Below are 20,023 nucleotides of genomic sequence, written 5' to 3'. Positions count from 1 at the left end.
CATTTCTTAAGTCATATTGTGAAACTCAGAGGTTGTTTATCTATCTTAGATCTTCTACTTAACAATTTTGTCAACTTTGGTGGATTAATTAGATAATCAATATATCTCCATATTTCCAGAAAAATATTTAAGATAACAAATTTGGCTAAAAATATAACCTCTCTTAAGTCTTATTTCCCTATTTATTCGATGAGAATATCCCAATAACTAGTAGGTTTATACTGAAGATTAAATGAGATACTGCATGTACGGCTCCTAGCCTCATGCCTTGAGTATATGTGCTTAAAGTTATTAAGTTCCTTTTATGTACTATGTTTACATTAAAACTAGTCCATTTTTAGTATAAATAGTCTTCAAATGGAAAAATAGTCATTTTATCAGCTCTGATTTCAGCAATATAATGAACCCCTATTGAAAACCACTGTCATGATTTTTTCTTGCCTAACCCAGCCTGAAAGTCTCATAAGTGCTATCTAATGGATTTTATTGTTTTCCTTACTGTGCTTATTATAAATGCAGATAATTACACATTTGTGTTAAGACTATGCTGCTTCCAAAGTACACTGACTACTTTTAAACAAGACTTAATGCTTTCTCATATTTGGACGAAGACAAGCAAGGGTTTTCCTCACAGCATCTCTGTCTGAAAACAGGCCAGTTTAAACACAAGTATACATACACATACATACATTTTTTTTCTACATTCAGACTGAAGAGAGTTGTCATCCTCTTTATATGCCCTCTAATCTCTCTCACCCAAAGCAAAAAAGGATCAGTGGTGCCAGGGGTTGGGGGGATGAGTAATGGATAGATGGAGCGCAGGATTGTTAGGGCAGTGAAATTCCTTTGTATGATATCATAATGGTAGATACATGTTGTTATAAATTTGTCCAAATCCACAGAATGTACAACACCAAGAGTGAACCCTAATGTAAACTACAGACTCTGGATAATCCTAATGTGCCAATGTACATTCGCTGATTGTAACAAATGTGCCATCCTGGTGGGGGATGCTGATAGTGGGGGAAGCAATGCATATGTGGGGATGGGGATATACGAAAAATCTCCCTACCATCCATGCAATTTTGCTCAATCTAAAACTACTCTTTAAACAAACAAACAAAAGTAAATCCTGACTTATGTCAGTCACAAAATGTTTTATAAGAAAGTACCTCACACAATGTCTATAACAGGTATCCAATAATTACTAGTTTCATTTCATTGACAGTAAGACTAGATATATATAAATTTAAATTTTTTCAATTTTTGAACTTTGATTTAGACCTGTCTTATATTTAGGCATATTGGCACCAGTCTTAGACTCACAAATCTCACCCAAAAAGAATCATAGCAAGCCTAATTAAGGTGCTGTTTGCCTTGTTATGGATATGAGTCATGGTTAGAAAATAAGATGACATTTTTTAAAAAAATCAGTAGAATCTCTCCCATTTTGATCATTCTAAATTACTACTATCACAGAAGGACAAAAATCCAGATAGTCTAGTTCTCAGGGCTGTATCTGAAATCTGTAAATTTTACTCCTTATCTCATGTAAACCACTATTAATAATAGTACTATTTTGCCACAGGTAAGATACTGTCATAATAGTCTTAGTGAACTGAACTGGTCCAGCCTAGAAACTACAAGTCTGGGAAATTCATCTTTATACTCTGACCAACCTGTTTTCTGAAAATGCAAACATCCAAATTAACAGGAGTCCCAAATTAATATGTACTACTTTATTTCTGTCTCCCTAAGAATCAAATCAACTAAATCAATTTTATAAATTAATTGCTACAAACCTACAGCTTCATCTATCCAAATGGTTCTTTATAAATCAAAGCTTAAATCTGAAAAACATTCATCCAAAGAACCTTTACTCTTAATTCAAATATACATTTATACACACTCACTCAGAAAAACTAGCAATCGTCAAAATATAGTAGGGGCACTTATATAAGACATTTTTAATTGTTACAAAAAAGAGTTTTGCAAAGTTCAATCAATCCATAAATCCACAATTCTATTCTTTTTTTAGAATATTACAGTAAGATATCATGGTTATAAGTAAACATACGTTGTTGAGCATGCTAAAATAGTAGGTAGCAAAAGAAGTCAAGAATGAAAGAGTGAAAGAATAATAAAGATAATTTTTTAAAAAGAGTATTGTATCTTACCTAATTAATTCCTAAATAAATGAAAATATTTTTCTAATAGAACCAATAAAACTCAAATTAAAAATAATAATGTGCTAAAAAACAACAGATCCTGGTGATTGTTATATACTAAGTAGGCTTAAATATTATTTCATAAGCAATAATTTGGGTCCCAGGAGAGTTGCAGCTAATATTAATTTTGATGATAAGTAGTGCATTCCATATAGATCATTCCTTGCAGTTATCTTTCTATGGGACCTTTTTATAACTGAAATGGAACAATCTCAATCATAAAGTTATTTACCCAGCTATAAAGATTTACTAGGTTTCCCTGCATTATCTTGCAGACTGTTTCAAGTTTTGTTTTCTCTAATCTACTTCTTACCTCTGGTAAAGTAGAAATGTTATTGTTCTCTAAATTTAATTCTTCAAGCGCACTGCATTTTGCTAATGATCTGGGTATTGCTGATAGTCTGTTATATCTCAGGCCAAGACGACTTAAACTGGACAAGTTTCCTGTGAGCAATAAGAAGAAATTATTATTATATTTACATAATCTGATGAGCCTCTCACTGTCATAGGTTATCTACTAGATATTTATGAATTACTTGAAATACTATTTCAATAAGATCTTTAACTTCTAGTACCAAGGAATCACATATTACACTCTATCAATTAGGATGAAATTGAAACGACTTTTGTGCTTGTTTCAGAAAAATAATATACAGCTATAAGTTAATTTTTAAAATGAACTATTAGAAAATATAGGCATACTTTAACAAATTAGCCTTTAATTGAAAAGTAGTGTATATTTTTAATTTATAATAATTATCCCATTTATATCTATGTAATGACAATCCAACTTAGAACATGTGGTTACATATAAAAATTAACATACAATTTGAGAAGAAATTTCCAAATTTCTAAAATGGTATTATTTAAAATATAAGATGAACAATTATTTTGTGAGATCAGAAAGGTTCAATATAAACATTCCAAACTTTCTCTGAAAACTTGATCTGATAGTAAAAAATTCCTCAAACCAAAATAATTACAAACAAAAGTAAAAGTTATAGTCTCTCTTATCTAAGCATATCCAACTTGAGCACAAATTATTCATTATCGAATAAATAAAAAACAGAGCATTTTATTTTCTAGGCATTTTCTAGTTTTATTGCATGACTACATGGCAAGCTACACGTAAGCTACCTGGATGAATATAATGGTATCTATCATAAAAGGCTCAATTCAAATTTAATTTACCAAACAATATACATTAGGAAAAAAGTTAATTTTAATACAAAAAGAAAGCAGTAATGAGAATTTAGTTCAATGTATTTGTCATGGCTAATTCATTTCTTTTTTGACTTCAAATTACAACTGTTGCTATGAGATTCTTTGTTGAGCTAGGTTAAAATGCCAAATGTAGCCTTTACTTTTAAATTAAACAGTTATTTACACTGTTAGAAATTACAGAAGTAGATGTCTGTGTCACACTTTTTGGAGACATATTTTGAGGGCTTTCAACTTTGGCAACCTTCTGATGTCTGTCTTTTTCTTTTTGCTTTAATCATTTTTCAAAAAGCTGTTGTATGATCAACTTTCCTTCTTAAATGCAACATTGCAAAACTTACAAAAGGGCCGTCACTATGCCTCATGATCTTTATCTGGTTATCACTCATCTTCATCTCTCCCTCTTGCTGAAGAAATCAGTGACTAAAGTTCTAAGTAATGACTAATTGCGGCTACTTTTTATGTTTTACATTTTCAAGGTAAGAATTAGTCATTGATAGCGAAAAATACCCTCATGATTCTATACCATAAGTCTAATCAACTATAATGCAAAAAAACTTAGCAACCACTTCAATTCCTCCAATTAAAACTCAGAGCAATCCTCCCACTTTGGCCTCCCAAAGCACTGGGATTACAGGTGTGATCCACCACGCCTGGCCTGAACAACTTTTTAAATGGCATATTAGACTACATATAGATCTATATTACACATGTAATATTGTACATATATAGTCTAAAATGCCATTAAAAAGATTGAAAATGTGGATTTAAAATCTGCAAACACTCTTTGAAAGCCCAGAAATGCTGCTGTGGTTTTTTCTTTCAGCATGTCATTCAACAATGCAATCAAAAGGCAGCATTTATAAGCAAAATCTCACATGACAATAAACAAACCTGAAAAAATCATGTCAAAGCCAAATAATTCTTGAAATAGTCTAGTATAATATATTGGTTCAAATATTTAAAAGTGATATCTACTTTATGATATTTTAATAAATTTAGGGTATGATTCACAAATGCTTGATCTTTATGGTTCATGCTTAAAAATGTCCTCTTCTCCCATAAAGCCGATTTGATTCTACCCTTTAATCCTAGAGCAGACCATTCTTTAAAAAAGTATAAAGCAGTCTGTCACTATGTCAAAATAAGCTTCATTGTAGAGTGAGCCTAAAGTACTACTGGACTCATAATTGAGGCTAATTTTGTGTACATATTTAATATGAGTCTGTAGAGGGTCATTATATGTTTGATTTATTTGGGTACAAGAAAGGATGCAATGTTCATGAAAAAACATTTCAAATTAAACTGTTAGAGCTGTTTCACTTAATTCTGGCTTCTGAGTCAATTTTTTTTCCAGCTGAAAATGTGATATCTCAACAATGCAAAGGCCAGGGGGGAAAATGCCTATAAACAGCACACACCATTTGCCTAATGAAGTGCAAAATAACAATATCAAGAAATTTTATCTAGAATTCCCAAAGACAGTTCCTGATATTTAACTCACTTAGCTCTATCCACCTCTCAACAGGCTGCATGGGTGCACCCATCGCACGGTGTCAATACCTCTGTCATCAAAAAAAATCACACCCTAAATATTTTCATACCTGTATCCATTTTCTGATCCTAGTGAGTTCTCCACTGTCAGAATCCCAGTGTAGAGCCAGATACATAACACATATTTGATGTTTATAGTAAAGCAAAAATTGAGAAATATTAAAAGGTAGATTGTACTCTGTGCAATTATCAATTATGTTTTATAGAAAACGAAAACCATATATTTATCGTAATTAAAAATGTTTTCTAATATCAGTTTCATCCTCTCCAAGTCAGTCATCAAATTCTATTTGTATTTCCAAAATATATTTCTCATGTCTGTCCCTTCTCCATCCCATCGTCACCATCTCAAACCAAAATCATTACAACAGCTGACCTTGCAGACTCTAGGTTTTCTTTAACTCTCAACCCTACACCACAATGATTTGGGCAAATCCACATTTCCACCTTTTATCAGTTGAGAAAAAATACTGAAACTAAAAAACAACCTATTTCCTATTGTATCAAGTATAAATAATCTTTGCTAGCTTCTAAGGCTCTCTATGATACAATCCCACCCTACCAATTCAGCTACTTTTTGTGTAGCTGCTGTATACATGCACGATGCCAAACATAAGACACTGTCTGTCTATTCTCTCAAAAAGCTTACAGTATAGTGACATATTTTCACAAATAACTATAATACTTAGTTATTATATTTATGTTTATGTTAGTGCTCCAAAAGAGGTATGAACAAAATGCTATGATCTAACAGGAATGATCAAAGAAGACAGAAGAGTTTTATAAAAGAAGAAGGATAAAAGAAGACAGAAGAGTTTTATAAAAGAGGAAGGATAAAAGAAGACAGAAGAGTTAGGAAGAAGGAACGTGTCTGCCTCTAGGAATAGGAAGGAATGAACAAAAGATGAACAAAAAGAAAATAAAGAAATGAGATGTTTGGATACTTCTCATTGTGATGCTCATCTTCTCCATAAAGTGAGCATATGAGCTAACTTGTGGAAAAATAGAGCATGGTGGTTTGAAGTTTTATACAGTTATCCTGTGTCCCTTGATAAAAAGGAGATGAGAAAGCAGCAGCCGTAAGAGCTACCTGAGGGTAACCCAGCACAGACTTTGGCATAAGATATGTAAAATAGCTTGTTAAAGTTACTAGCTAGTTAGTAGCAGAACTAGAATCAAACTCAGCTGGCTCCCTACCAAGAAATCTGTCCTCAAGATCTTCATTAACTTTTCTCTAGGTTAGCTTGTTTCCTTGACATAGAAGCATGATATGCTCATTTGTACCTCTCCATATTGTATGACTGTCCATGCTGTTGTGCTCATGGAATGCATTTTTCTTCCATACTGAGTCCTACACATTTGTTCACCAAGCTTTCCCTGGCTATTCTGTCAAGATCTTATTGATCGCCCTGTAAATTGAACTCACAGCAGGATATTGTTTTCACCATCAGTTGGTAATTATATTTGATTTTATTGTTGTTAATTGTTTCATGGATTAGGTATCTCCCTCACCAGACTGAAAACCCCTTAAGTAAGGGGCCTTGCTATATTTTTCTCTCCATAGAATTTGTTTCAGTGCTGAGCACACAGCAGGCATTCATTCATACTTTCTTAATTACAGAAATTAAAACATCTATTTGTCTTCCTTTCCATTAGAACAAGATGCAAAAAAATTATATGAAAGGCCCATAAAAAATCTCTTTTCTTTGTCCCATATAAAATAGCATGTCTATGAAACATAGGCTTTACTGGACATAATTAAAAAATACACATCAGAATTGCCTGGTCTATCTGAATATAAGCTAATTCTTCTACAAATATTTACAGAAGTTTTTTTCTGGGATACCCAACTTCTGAGCAGCCCATTCTTAGATATTAGCTAGAAAGAAAGCACTAACAATCCCAACTTTCTGTATTCCTCCCACCTCACCAAATTTTTTTTTTTTTTTTTTTTTTGAGACAGGGTCTTACTCTGTCATCCAGGATACAGTGTAGTGGCCTCATCCCAGCCCACTACAGCCTGAAACCCCTGGGCTCAAGCAATCCTCTGCCTCAGCCTTCCAAGAAGCTGGGACTAGAGGTGCACACCACCACACCCAGCTAATTTTTCTACTTTTTACAGAGACAGGGTCTCGCTTTTGCTCAGGCTGGTCTCAAACTCCTGGTCTCAAGAGATCCTCCCATCTCAGCCTCTCAAAGTGCTAGGATTACAAGTGTGAGCCACTGCACATGGTCACCAAATAATTTTTTAATTACAAAATATATGAATACATCTTCATCTTTTCTTTAGATAACTATAGTTTGTAGTCTAATATGGACCTATTGAATCCTTTCTCTAAGCATTTATTTATACATATACAAATACAGTGATTTTTCATGTTTATGTGTTTGTTTTTATATAAATGGGATCATTCTACATGCTTGCTCCTCCCCCATAATAGGTCATAGAAATATTTTCCTGTGAGTAAATACAGATATACCTAATGATTGTAAGTATTCCATGATATATATGTATTAATACCTATCTAATCATTGTCCAATGGGTGGATTTTGTTTCTAATTTTTAAGAAGGAATTTTGTAATGAACACCCTTATAAATATGTTTGTGCACATTTGAAAATATTTCTTATATGTCTCAGAGGATATAGATATTTTAGATTTTGATAAATAATACAAGGCTATATCAATTTTATTTCCACCAAGAGTGAAGGACAGTGACCATTTACTTACATCTTTGCAAAATGGGGAGTGATAGTATCAATTTTTTATCCCTTGCCTATTTCATACCTACAGCCATTTGCTATAGCAAGGCTGATAAAGACGTAAATTTTCCTACAAGTAGCGATCATGTCTGACTATAAAGAACTTCAAAATCTTCTGATAAAATTTTAATTTGCTGTACACAGCCCAAAATTAAAAAAAAAAAAAAAAAGGCATCCAATCTTTAAAAAGAACTGGAAGTATAAAAGACCATCCCTTTCTCTCCTCCATACCACTGCTTTCCCAACAGAAGAAGTTGTTCCTTTGTAATAACATGGCTAAAGCACTCACCAAGGGGTCTTTGAAGTTTCCCAGAAGAGGAAAGGTAGTGGAAAGTCCCTACAATTTTGTTTCATCAACTGACATGCCTTATTCAAGCTTTATTGTAGAATAGTAGATGAATACAATATTTTAAATGCTTTTTATTCTTACTGAAATCTAAAAATTTCCTGCGGCAATAAGGATTAGTATGGTAACCAATTCAAATTTTTATCAACTCAAAAGCCCAGCAAATAGAACCAGATTCTTGAAACTTCTTTTCTAAAACCAAATAACTCTTAAAGTTCTCACTTTTAAAACCAGAACAGATTTCTAGAATTAAAACACTACAAAATAGTGAAATTGCTACATGACATTATCTAGTACCCAAATTAGTGGTAATTGAAATAAAAATGGTAGGTACTTCCAATTTTCTTGGATCTAAACTTTTTCCTTTCTTTCTTTCTTTTTTCTTTTTTGTGGGATAAAAGGGGCTGGATTTTCAAAAATGTAATCTATGAGAATATGCTATTCTGGTGGAGAAATCCATATTTACAAAGGCCCTATATCACTGACTTGAGAGCATGGCATGTTCAAAGACCCATCCACAGTTCATCAAAATCTATTACTCTCAGCAAAATAAAAGAGGTTAAAACAAAATCAAGAATGAAATATCAAAACTCTTTGATGCCAGAGAAAAACTTAACATCAGAAGTCTGGCATTTATTGTGATTCACCTTCTGCAGTGGTTTCAACTCTAACCTCTTTCAATGAGGGGTTTTAACAAACTAAACTACAATCAAGACATGGCTTTCTTTAATGTTGAGCCATCCTGGCTAAGAAATAAAAATCAATGTTGCTGAGCTTCTGTGTAGGCTGATCATTGCCAACCACTGCCAATCACTGGCATTTAGGTTTCAAGTGCTCAACTTTGTCTACAAATTGTTCTGTGCTCCGCTTTGACAGATTGCTTTCTTATGCTGTCAGATTTCTAAAATACAGTGAAATCAAATGGCTATGACTTAAAATTAGATGCTTTCAATTTCAGCAAATATCAGCAACTTTAGGCTAATTCAGTGTAACTTTTGAGTAAGACTCTAATTCAAACAATCTTATTTTAACAAAGTAGCAAATAATTAGTAAGAAAGACACAGTTCTAAAGATGAAATAATGTCAAAGGCACCATTATTTTTTTCAGAAACATTAAACTGAAAAATTGAAAGCAATACAAAAATTCTTGAATGTTAAAAACCCAAAAGAACACCACCATTTAAAAAAAAAAAAAACTAGTAAAGTTGTTATACATAAGCTGCACTGTAATTACCTAAAACCTAATTACTCAGATCTACTTGTTAATATAACCATAATTACTGTAACATTTCCTTGGAGCCCAGTGCAACAAAAGGACCTCTGTGAATTGTTCTGTGCTCTAGCCTTGAAGGCAGCATTTTGTTGCATATTTCTCTTTATCTCACTTTGAGAAGAAATTGAAAGTAAAATATTTTTTCCTATTCAGACCTTTTCTCCCTTGATTTCATGAAACCACCAGAGATCCTAGAAGGCTGTAAGAATATCAGGTTCATAGTTTGAAACAAAATGACTGCTATAATTAAGCTTAATATTTTCTTTTGTTCATAGCTAATTCTTGAATTAGAAAACATTTATATGGAAGAGAATATACATTTTATTCTTCAGCAGGGTAGATTAACAGTTAAATCAGAGAAACTATAAATACACATTTAAGCACTCTCTTACTTAACTACAACCAGCTATCCCTCCTCATTTCCTTCTGTCTCTTCTCCACATCCTATGTGCTGTCAGTGATCCTGGCACTACTCAGACTAGAAGTAAATGGCGGTAATTACTGCCAAGGAGTGATAGCTACTCCAGGAGTGTTCATGTTAAATAAAGAAAAGGATAAAAACATCCTGGTCTACTTATAAGAAAAAAAGAAAGAAAGAAAAGGCAAGGAAATAAAGTGATTTTTGGAAAAGTGATGGTAAGGCGATATAAGGTTTGATTTTCAGTTGTGAGTGAGGGTAAGATTCGTTAGTCCAGGGAAAAAAGAGTGGGCAGCTGCTTCAGGACTAGCATAAACTCTCCAGGATAGGTGTTGGCTTTTTGTTTGTTTTTCATTTTAAGTTATGCTTTCCAAGAACAGGAGTTATAGTTTCCAAGAACTAGACTAGGATAAAAAAAGTATCAAGAGAACCATATCCCAACTAAGTTTGCCAGTGACTGTTTTGGGTGAATTGCTCTTCTCCAATAAATGAGAGGGAGAATCTCAAAAGTCTATTAAGACTGTTAAGATTTGTAACAGACCAAGACCCAAATGTTAAAATTTCTCACCAAACTTCAACCTTGTGCTACACAATCAAAATACTGGGAATGGGAGGGATTAAGAAAGGGAAAAGAATTATTTTAATAATCATGGTAAATAATAAATGACTGCAATACATAAAAAGTTTCAATAAATATTACTTATTCATTTTCCATCACTGAGAATAACAGCTGTACCATATTTGCTGACAACTATCAAAGCATATAAAAATAAATACAATATTACTTAAAACTTTCTTGTTAATGTTACAGTCCTCATTAAGTTCTAATACATAATTATAATCTGATCATACAGAATATGCTAGAAGTGAGGCACATTTGTTATGCTGAGGTAACATCTTAACTCCGAGAGATTAATAATGAAGTCAAATATTTTCATATTAGTAAACATACTTAAAACACAGAAGCATTACTTCTAATAGAAGAGAGAAATGTAAAATTAAGAAAGCCGGGAGAAAGGCGGCTACATGGAGAAGTTATCCTTTGTCAGACCCTAGTCCTACCTACCAGAAGATTTTGTCGCACACCACCACCTACCTACGCTTTCTTTGTTTGCCAGCACTATTCATGTTAGTATTTTTAATTGCAAGCCCCCTTGGCATCTTATTTAACAAGATAGGGACACAGACACACACATAAAAATATTAAATAAAATATTATTAGACTGAGAGAGAAGAAGGCTGATAATCATTTCATCAGTTGAAGGATATTTAGGAGAAAAGAGTTCCAAACAGAGATGGAAAGTACAAAGATGTAAAGGCTAGAACTTGCCTGATATGCTCAAGAAACAGTAGAGTATATCCTAAGAAATACACAGGGACTAAACACCAATAAAAAGGATAAGAATGTAACTTTATAACATTGAGAATTTTGGTACTCCTGTCTCATTAGCAGTAAAGCAATATTTTGTGTTTATAAAGACTGAACAAGATTTTGGATTTTATACAAGAAGTTATATTTTGAAAGTGTTTTTTTATGACATTCCACTGAAAAGTGATCATGCTAAGATTATGCATTATTCTTTCTTTCCTCCTTTACTATACCAATTAGTTGGTTGTTCAAAACAAGCAAACTTAAACATACATATTTTAAGGTAAGGACATACAAAAAAACCTAAATATGTCCCTATCTAATCCAAGAAAATATGCTGAAATAAAAACTAAACATATACGCTTAATTGGCCCACACTTCCCCTAGTTTATACTATTAAAATATGACCCTGAAAATCAACACTGAGAAATAAAACATAGTTATTGAACTTCAGAAATGAAGAAATGATCCTTTGGCTGGCCAGGAGAAACAATTAAGTCACTTAAAATGAGGGAAAACAAACGTACTGGCCCCATATTTTTGTACATTCAATTCCAGAAGACAGTAGAACTAAGAACCTCAAGGAAAGGAAGTCTGACCGATGATTTTATAGCTATCCAAACTGTTCTTCTAGTACAAAGGTTAGAAACATGTAAGAGCTATAGAAGACTACTGTTCCCATGAACTATTTTTGAGAAAACTATTACCAGATTGGCTTCAACCAACTAAGAAATGACTGAGGCAACTGTCGCAACAGGACTGCTGATGAACATTAAGACTAAAACAAAAATAAGGATTAGCATAACAAAGTATGTTACCTGTCCTGACCACGCAAAAATATTAGAAGAAAAAAGAGACCCCTCCCCCAAAAGGCAGGAAGTAGGATAAATTCACTGATTGCCTAATCTGTGCCATGATTGACATTTATGGAACACTCCACCCAACAAAATTAAATCACACATTCAATAGCACATGAATGCTTACCAAGACAGACCATAAATCGAGCCATAAAATAGGTCCCAATAAATTTCAAAGGACTCAAGCCATACACGTTATGTTCTTGACCACAATGGAATTAAATTAGAAATCAGTAACAAAAAGATTTGTGGGAAAATGTCAAACATTTGAGAACAAAATGACATCCTTCTAAATAAGGCATAGATCATAAAAACCAAAAGGCAAATTAGAAAGTCTTTTGAAGAAATAGGAAATCACAACATGTCAGAATTTGTGGGATACTGCCAAAGCAGAACTTAAGGGCAAATTTATAGCACCAAATGTCTTTATGAGAAGAAAGGCCTCAAATCTATAACCTCAAGCTTCCACCGTAAGAAAATATAAGAAGAACAAATAAAACTCAAAGTAAACAGATGCAAGGAAATAATGTTTAAAGTAAAAAATGATGAAATGAAAACCAGAAAAACAATAGGGAAAATCAATAAAACTTTGAGAGGATCAGTAAAATTGATGAGTCTCTAACCCGAATGATTAGGAATAAAAAGAACATACATGTTATCGATACCAGGAATGAAAAGGTGGAATTTCTATATAGACTCTATAGCTACTCAAATAATAAGGGAATGTTATGAACAATTTTATGTCTTCAAATCTGATAACTCAAATAAAATGAATATATTCCTTGAAAGACACATATGACCAAGTTTGCTCAAGAAGAAAGTGATAACCTCAATAGCCCTACATCCATTAAAGAAATTAAAATTGTTTTAAAAAACATTCCTATAAAGAAAAATCCTGATCCAGAAGGTTTCACTGGTGAATTTTACTAAATATTAAAGGAAGAAATAATGCCAATTTCATACAAACTGTTCAAAATCTGAAGAAAAAGGAATATTCCCAAATTGTATGTGGCCAGTGTTACCCTAAAACCAAAAACTAGACAAAGACAGGTTTTATACTATTATTTGTGAATATATTATTTACTCAAAACAAATCTAATTTTTAAACTTTCTACCAAAATGTATCTTTTTTCATTATTTCTACTTGGTAAGCAATTTCAGTCTTATTATCTGAGTTTTTAATCAAGTTCAGGAAAACACAAAATTATATTTTATTAGTTTCTTCATTGTATTACCTCTATTCTCTTTCTAGAACTTCTAGTCCTGTCTCCCATGACTTTTTAACTTTTCATTTATTTAGCATATTTTTTTTGTTCTAGATTCTAGGGGACTTCTGTTTTATCCTATAGATCACTATTTTGGCCTTTGGCTGTGTTTATTACATTATATAGCATTTTCCAGTAAATTTGATTTGGCAAACATATTTCTAAAACTGTATTCTATTCTTGGTTTCCTTTTTGTATCAGCCTGATCATATTTTATAGATGTAGTATATACCCTTTCTATGCTTTTTTTCGTCTAAGATCACTTTTCTTTGTTTATCTTGGCCATTTTAATAGATTTTAAAAAGAAAAAGCAAGAAAAAAATTGTGCTCAGTCTGTGAACCACTCTCTTATTTATATAGGAAATTTGTTATTCATCATGGATATTAATAAAATGATCTTTTATGTGTTATAGACAATCTTGCCTTTCAGAGGGGCATCTAAATTGTAATAAACCAATTAACTAGAATATATACTCTGTTGACACCACAAATAGTATGATAGAAAGAGCAATGGGCCAAGAATCAGGGAGACGTAGATTATAATGGCTAGCTACTATATCCAAGTCTCAGCTTGCTTTTGTGTAGATAAATAGTTGTCCCATATAACCTAAGACAGTTTATTCAACTCTTAAAAAAATTTCCTAACAATTGCTTTGGTTTCAAGTAATAGTAAGTAATTCAAACAAACCCTCCCATTTAAAAAAACTAAAAACATCTTCTAAAACCAAAATCAGAGCACTAACAAGATGATGACTAAGTACCAGGCGAGAAACAAGCTGGAAACCCAGAAACAAGCAAAACACTGGAGATCCTGAGAGTGCTTCTCTAATCAGAAGATGCAGCTGAAAGGTAAAGCATATTTCTGGCAAGAATCAAAATTTAGGGCCTTCCAAGGATGGGGACTCTAGTAATTAACATCAGCTGGGACCCTACAGAGCTGCATCCTACTTAAAAGGGTAAACTGGAAGTACAACAGTCATCCAGTAAATCTGCAGAAAACCTTTGAATCACTTGGGGGACCAGAAAAATCTGAAGCCTTGAATATGGATTAAAGTGGTCCCCCTACATACATGAGAGAAACAAACAAACAAAAAATCCTTCTATAAAAAGAAAACATCATCATAGGCCTCAAATGATTTAGTAATAGCACCTATGAAATATGCATTACTTTGCTTGAGCCTAGGAGTTTGACACCAGCCTGGGGCAATGTAGAGAGAACCTGTCTCTACAAAAAGAAAGAAGAGGGGAGGGGAGAGAAGAAGGGAAGGGGAGGGAAGGAGGGGAGGGAGGGAAGGAGGGGAGGGAGGAGGGGAGGGAGGGAGGGAGGGAAGGAGGGGGGGGAGGGAGGGAGGGAAGGAGGGGAGGGGAGGGGAGGGAAGATGTATTCATTACTGAAATTAAGTACAGATGTGATTTTTCTAAATAAACATTACAGTATCCTTATACTATACCAATAACTGAAAAGGCATCAGAATTTTTAAAAATTTCCTTTACTATTCATATGAATGTATGGGCAACTAGAAAAATAAAGACGACTATATAAATATAGAATGCCTCACAGCTCAATTCAACTTTTTGCAATTAGGCTAAGTCTTTGAAACACATTTTGAACTTAAAGACATCTCTCTTATCTCTCAATATTACAGATTAACAAACTTCAAATTATTTTCACCATGTTTTCAAAACTAAACATCAATGGTTTTACTTTTCAGTGTGAACTACTTTAATAAAGAAGGGAATACATCCAATATAAAAGCATACAACATTCTGAAATAAGCAAAAACAGAAAAATCCACCCATTCTGCAAATTAAGCTATAATAGAACATATATACGTAACTCAATATTCTATCTTCTTCATAATCCAACTGGTCTCATTTCCTAAAACTTATTTTTTTTTGCTGAGAAAAGAAAATGAAAGTGATTTTAAATACTATCTCTTTTAATGAAGTTTTACTACTTTGATAATTTTGAATTTTAATCTCTGATTTTTACTACCAAAATGGATCAAAAATATTCCTTTGATAGCCAGGTAGCTATAAATAAGTATCAATATCTTCTTTCTCCTCTCATACCTATAGTATCTGGGAGGTCTAGCAGTTCATTGTGCTGCAAGTCAAGGTTGGTTATCTGTGTGCAGTTTCCAATCTCCTTTGGAAGGTGTTCAAGTTGATTGTGAGCTACATCCAGCGTAATGAGGTTACATAATTCACCTGTAAATTAACCAACATAAAAATTTAATAAGTATTATTAAAGAATATGTTAGATAATACTTCTAAGCAAGAGAGTAAATTCTATAATTTCTAAGCACAAATAACTGGAAACAATCTTATTAGATAAGCAACTTTTATTTGAAATGGTAAATTACTTAGGGAACACACTTGCATTGTGAGAAGAAAAAGCTTCATATTTCTATATCATAATTACATTTTGTTTCTGAAAAAGTCAATCACAAAATCTGAAACCATTTCAAAATGACATCTGATAAAATTAAAATGTTGTTTGTAAATGATTACCAACCTGTATTATATACTCTTTTTAATTTAAGTAACCAATTCAACCACAAATGTTTATATATTCCAAAATTTAAAGGGCTAGTTTTTTTTAACCAAATTCAAGACAATATCAGATACATCTTCAGTTCAATTTAAGGGTCATCGTCCACCTCAAAACATATGTGCTTTCAAATATACATACATTCTTATGTTATATAAATACATAATTTGAGATTTATAAATAAAAACTGTTTCTCAACTTAATAGCACTCTAAAAGGACAGAAAATAAGGTATATTTCTCCTTTCCATTCTAGTTGAAAGGGCTGTATTGGAAATTTAGATTATTCATAGTGTTACTTAGCCTTTAAAAACCTTTTTATTTGTAACAGATGTATTGGTCCTCTCATGATTTTTCTATTTTAAAGGCAGAGGTTGGAGATACCAAAAAAGTAACATAAACAAACTGTATAGAACTCTATACAGTACAGTGGTTCCCCGAAAAATTAAACCCAGATAATCCAGCACTTCTATTCTGAAAAATGAGTGTCGGGCACATTATTAAGCTACATATTAATACAGGCAATGAAAAAAATAGATAAATCTGTTTTCATCAAAATTAAACTTTTGTGCATCAAAGGATACTGTCAAGAGTGAAAAAACCCATATGACAGGAGAAAATATTTTCAAATCACGTATCTGCTAAAGGATTAATATCCAGAATATATAAAGAACACCACAAAAAAACTCAAAGAAGCTAATTCAAAAATAGGCAAAAGACTTCAATAGACATTTCTCAAAAGATATTACAAATGGCCAATACACACATGAAAAGATGCTCAACATCAGTAATCATTAGGGAAATGCAAATTAAAACAATGAGATACCACTTTACACCCATTAGGATGGCTACTATAAAAAAACAGAAAATAACAAGTATTGGTGAGGGTATAGAGAAATTGGAACATTTGGGCATTGCTGGTGGAAATGTAAAATGGTGCAGCTGCTATGGAAAACAGTAATGTGGTTCCTCAAAAAATTAAACAGAAAATTACCATATAAATCAGCAATTCCACTTCTGGATATCTACCCAAAAGAACTGAAAGCAAGGACTCAAAAAGATATTTGTATACCAATGTTCACAGCAGCATCATTCACAATAGTCAAAATAAGCCAAATGTTCATTAATGAATGAATAACCAAAATGTGGTCTGTATATGTAATGGAATATTATACAGCCTTAAAAAGGAATGAAATTCTGATACATGCTAAACATGTATAAACCTTGACGAGATTCTGCCAAGTAAAATATACCACACACAAAAGGACAATTACATGGTCCCACTTATATGAGTCAAATTCATTGAGACAGAAAGTAGTATAGTAGTACCAGGTGCTGAGGAGAGTGGGGAATGAAGATTTATTGTTTAATAGGCACAAAGTTTCAGTAAAAGATGATGATAAAGTTCTGGAGATGAATAATGGTGATGGCTGCACAACAAAGTGAATATAATTAATGCCACCAAACTCTACAAAAATGCCTAAAGATATATTTTATGTTATGTATATTTTATAACAATAAGAAAAATTTGTGGGACATAAATAAGCCAGTGCTCAGTGGGAAGTGTATAGTACTAAATTTCTACATTATAAAAGAAGTAGGATATCAAGTCAATAATCTAAGTCCTCATCTCAAGAAAATAGAAAAAGAAGATAAAAATAAGCCCAAGCAAGCAGAAGGAAGGTAATAAAAAATAAGAGTATAAATCAATAAAATTGAAAACTGGGAAGAAAAAATTAATGTAAATAAAAGTTGATATTTTTTTAAAAAGTCAATAATACTGATTACCCTATGGGAAGTTTACAAAGACAAAAAAGAGAGAAGACATATATAAATATTGGCAATGTAACAAGGGACTATAAATCCTACAGTCTTTAAAAAGCTAAAAAGGAAATACTAGAAACAATTTCATAATTATAAATCATAAATACTCCAAGTTAGAAGATACAGAGCAATTCTTCAAAAACCACAAACTACAAAAACTCAACCAAAATGAAATAGAAAATCTGAATAGTACTATAACCATTAAATAAACTTGATTTGTAATTAAAAAGCTTCTCAAAAAAGAAATCCCAGGCCCAGATGGCATCACTGGAGATTTTTACCAAGTACTCAGAAAAGAATTAACAACATTTTATGCAATCTCTTTCAAAACATAAAGGAGGGAACACTTCTAAACTCACTTCATGAGGCCAGCATTACCTTGATATTAAAACCAGGCAAAGATAGTACAAAAAGAAAACTGTACAGATCAATGTCTCTTAGGAGATATGTATATCAGGAACTTAGATACAAAAATTCTCAACAAAACATTAGAAAATTGAATTCAATAACATAAAAAGAATTATAGACCATGACCAAGTAAGATTAATTCCAGATATAAAAGGCAAGTTCAATATTTGAAAATCAATCAATGTAATTCACCATATCAAAAGTCTAAGGAAGTAAAATCATTTGATGATTCATGTCAGGAAAACACTGGACAAAATTCAAAATGCATTTATGTTAAAAACTCTCTCCAATTTAGGAATAGAGGGGAATTACCTCAACTTGGTAGAGAACTTCTATAAAAACTTATAGCTGACTTCTGGTTTTCGATCTGACTTAAACTTGGAAGTCCTCATTCTCATCCTCACAACAAAAAAAGGTTCAACAAACTGAAGACCATCAACTCTTCCTACACCCTTCAGAGACCTAAGGACAAATCCCTGTCCCCAAAACTGGAGAGAAATGCAAATAAAGAGATTCAGAGCTTACCAGGGTTAGAGGTCATAGCTGGAAGCTTAAGTGTTTTAAGTTGAAACTTGTAAAAGGCAATTAACTAGTTGCAGGAGACTGAGTGTGGAATACATTAGAGATAAAAATGGCTGAGGGGCCCATCTTTAGGAGGTTTCCTACATTTATCTCCAAGATCCCTGCCCCAAGTTCTTAGGGTGAAGATAAGAGAAAAATCCACTCCTGTTTAACCTTGGCATGTCACATTCAAGCTGTAGAATGTCACAGACAAAAGAAATTTTTGAAGGAAGCTAGAGGAAAAGGATAAGAATTACAATAGACTTTTCTTCAGAAATCATGCAAATAAGAAGAGAGTAGAGTGAAATATTTAAAGTGTTAAGAGGAAAAAAACCCAACAACCTAAAAGTTTGTTTCCAATGAAATTATCCTTCAAAAGTAAAAGAGATATACTTTCTCAGATTAACAAGAATATGAGAACTTGTCACCAGTAGTGACATTTCTAGCCTTGTAAGAAATGTTAAAAAAAAGTTTTTCATAAAGAAGAAAAATGATTTATGTCAGAAACTTGGATCTACACAAAAAAGGGAAGAATATTAGAGAAAAGGAATAAAGATAAAAATCTTTTATTGTCTTAATTGGTCTAACAGATAACAGTTTGTACAAAGTATTATAGCAACAAGACATTGGGTGATTGTAGCTTAAGGATAAGTGAGACGAATGACAGCAATGTTATAAAAAACAAGACAGAAGAAATGGGAATGTTCTGTTAGAAGATACCTGTACTACTCATGAAGTGGTATAGTATTATCTGAAAGTAAACTTGTATTAGTTGTAAATGTATACTGTAAACTCCATGGCAAACACCAACAAATTAAAAGTATAACTGATATGCTAAAGAGAAAATGAAATAATATAAAATGTTCAATTAAAACTAGAGAAGACAGGAAAAAAGGAGACAAAAAAAGAAACAAGTTCAACAAAAAATAGTTGCAAATATAATAATAATCTAAATCACATTTAAATGTGAAGGTTCTAAATGCACTAATAAAGACAGATTGTCAAAGTTAACAAAAAACCAAGACCCAACCACTACATGCTGTCTTCAAGAAACCCACTTCAAATATTAATATAAATACAGATTAAAAGTAAAGGGATGGAGAAACAAATGCAATGCCAACATTAATCAAAAGAAAACTAGAGTGGCTATAATAATTTCAGACAAAGCAGACTTCAAAGCAAGAAAAATTATCAAGGATATAAAAGGCACTACATAATGATAAACAGGACAGTTCTCTAAGATATACAATCCTTAAAGCATATGCACCTGCTTATCTCATCCATGTTTATGTATTAGTGCTTAGTACATAGCACCATGTTAATTAAAAGAATAAATGAAGATAGCAGAGGAAAATAAAATTTGGATTCTAATATTCTTCATGCTA

The 20,023-nt window shown here is 32.4% G+C and overlaps 1 protein-coding gene across 2 annotated transcripts in view; it reads right to left on the bottom strand.

The window, feature by feature from the left end:
• The window catches only part of SHOC2 (SHOC2 leucine rich repeat scaffold protein), a 67,987-nt gene that overhangs the window by 8,226 nt on the left and 39,738 nt on the right, over positions 1–20,023 (bottom strand). For both annotated transcript variants that reach the window (XM_069461034.1, XM_069461033.1), the window contains exons 3-4: positions 15,367–15,504; positions 2,542–2,672 (exon numbers count right to left, since the gene is read on the bottom strand). In XM_069461034.1, the coding sequence (XP_069317135.1) occupies positions 2,542–2,672; positions 15,367–15,504 (269 nt within the window). The remainder of the gene's footprint in view (positions 1–2,541; positions 2,673–15,366; positions 15,505–20,023) is intronic.

Source organism: Eulemur rufifrons, chromosome 28, assembly GCF_041146395.1.
Source record: "Eulemur rufifrons isolate Redbay chromosome 28, OSU_ERuf_1, whole genome shotgun sequence".
NCBI classification, from domain to species: Eukaryota; Metazoa; Chordata; class Mammalia; order Primates; family Lemuridae; genus Eulemur; species Eulemur rufifrons.
The sequence above is the reverse complement of the archived record's forward strand: the minus strand, read 5'-3'. Positions and strand labels throughout refer to the sequence as shown.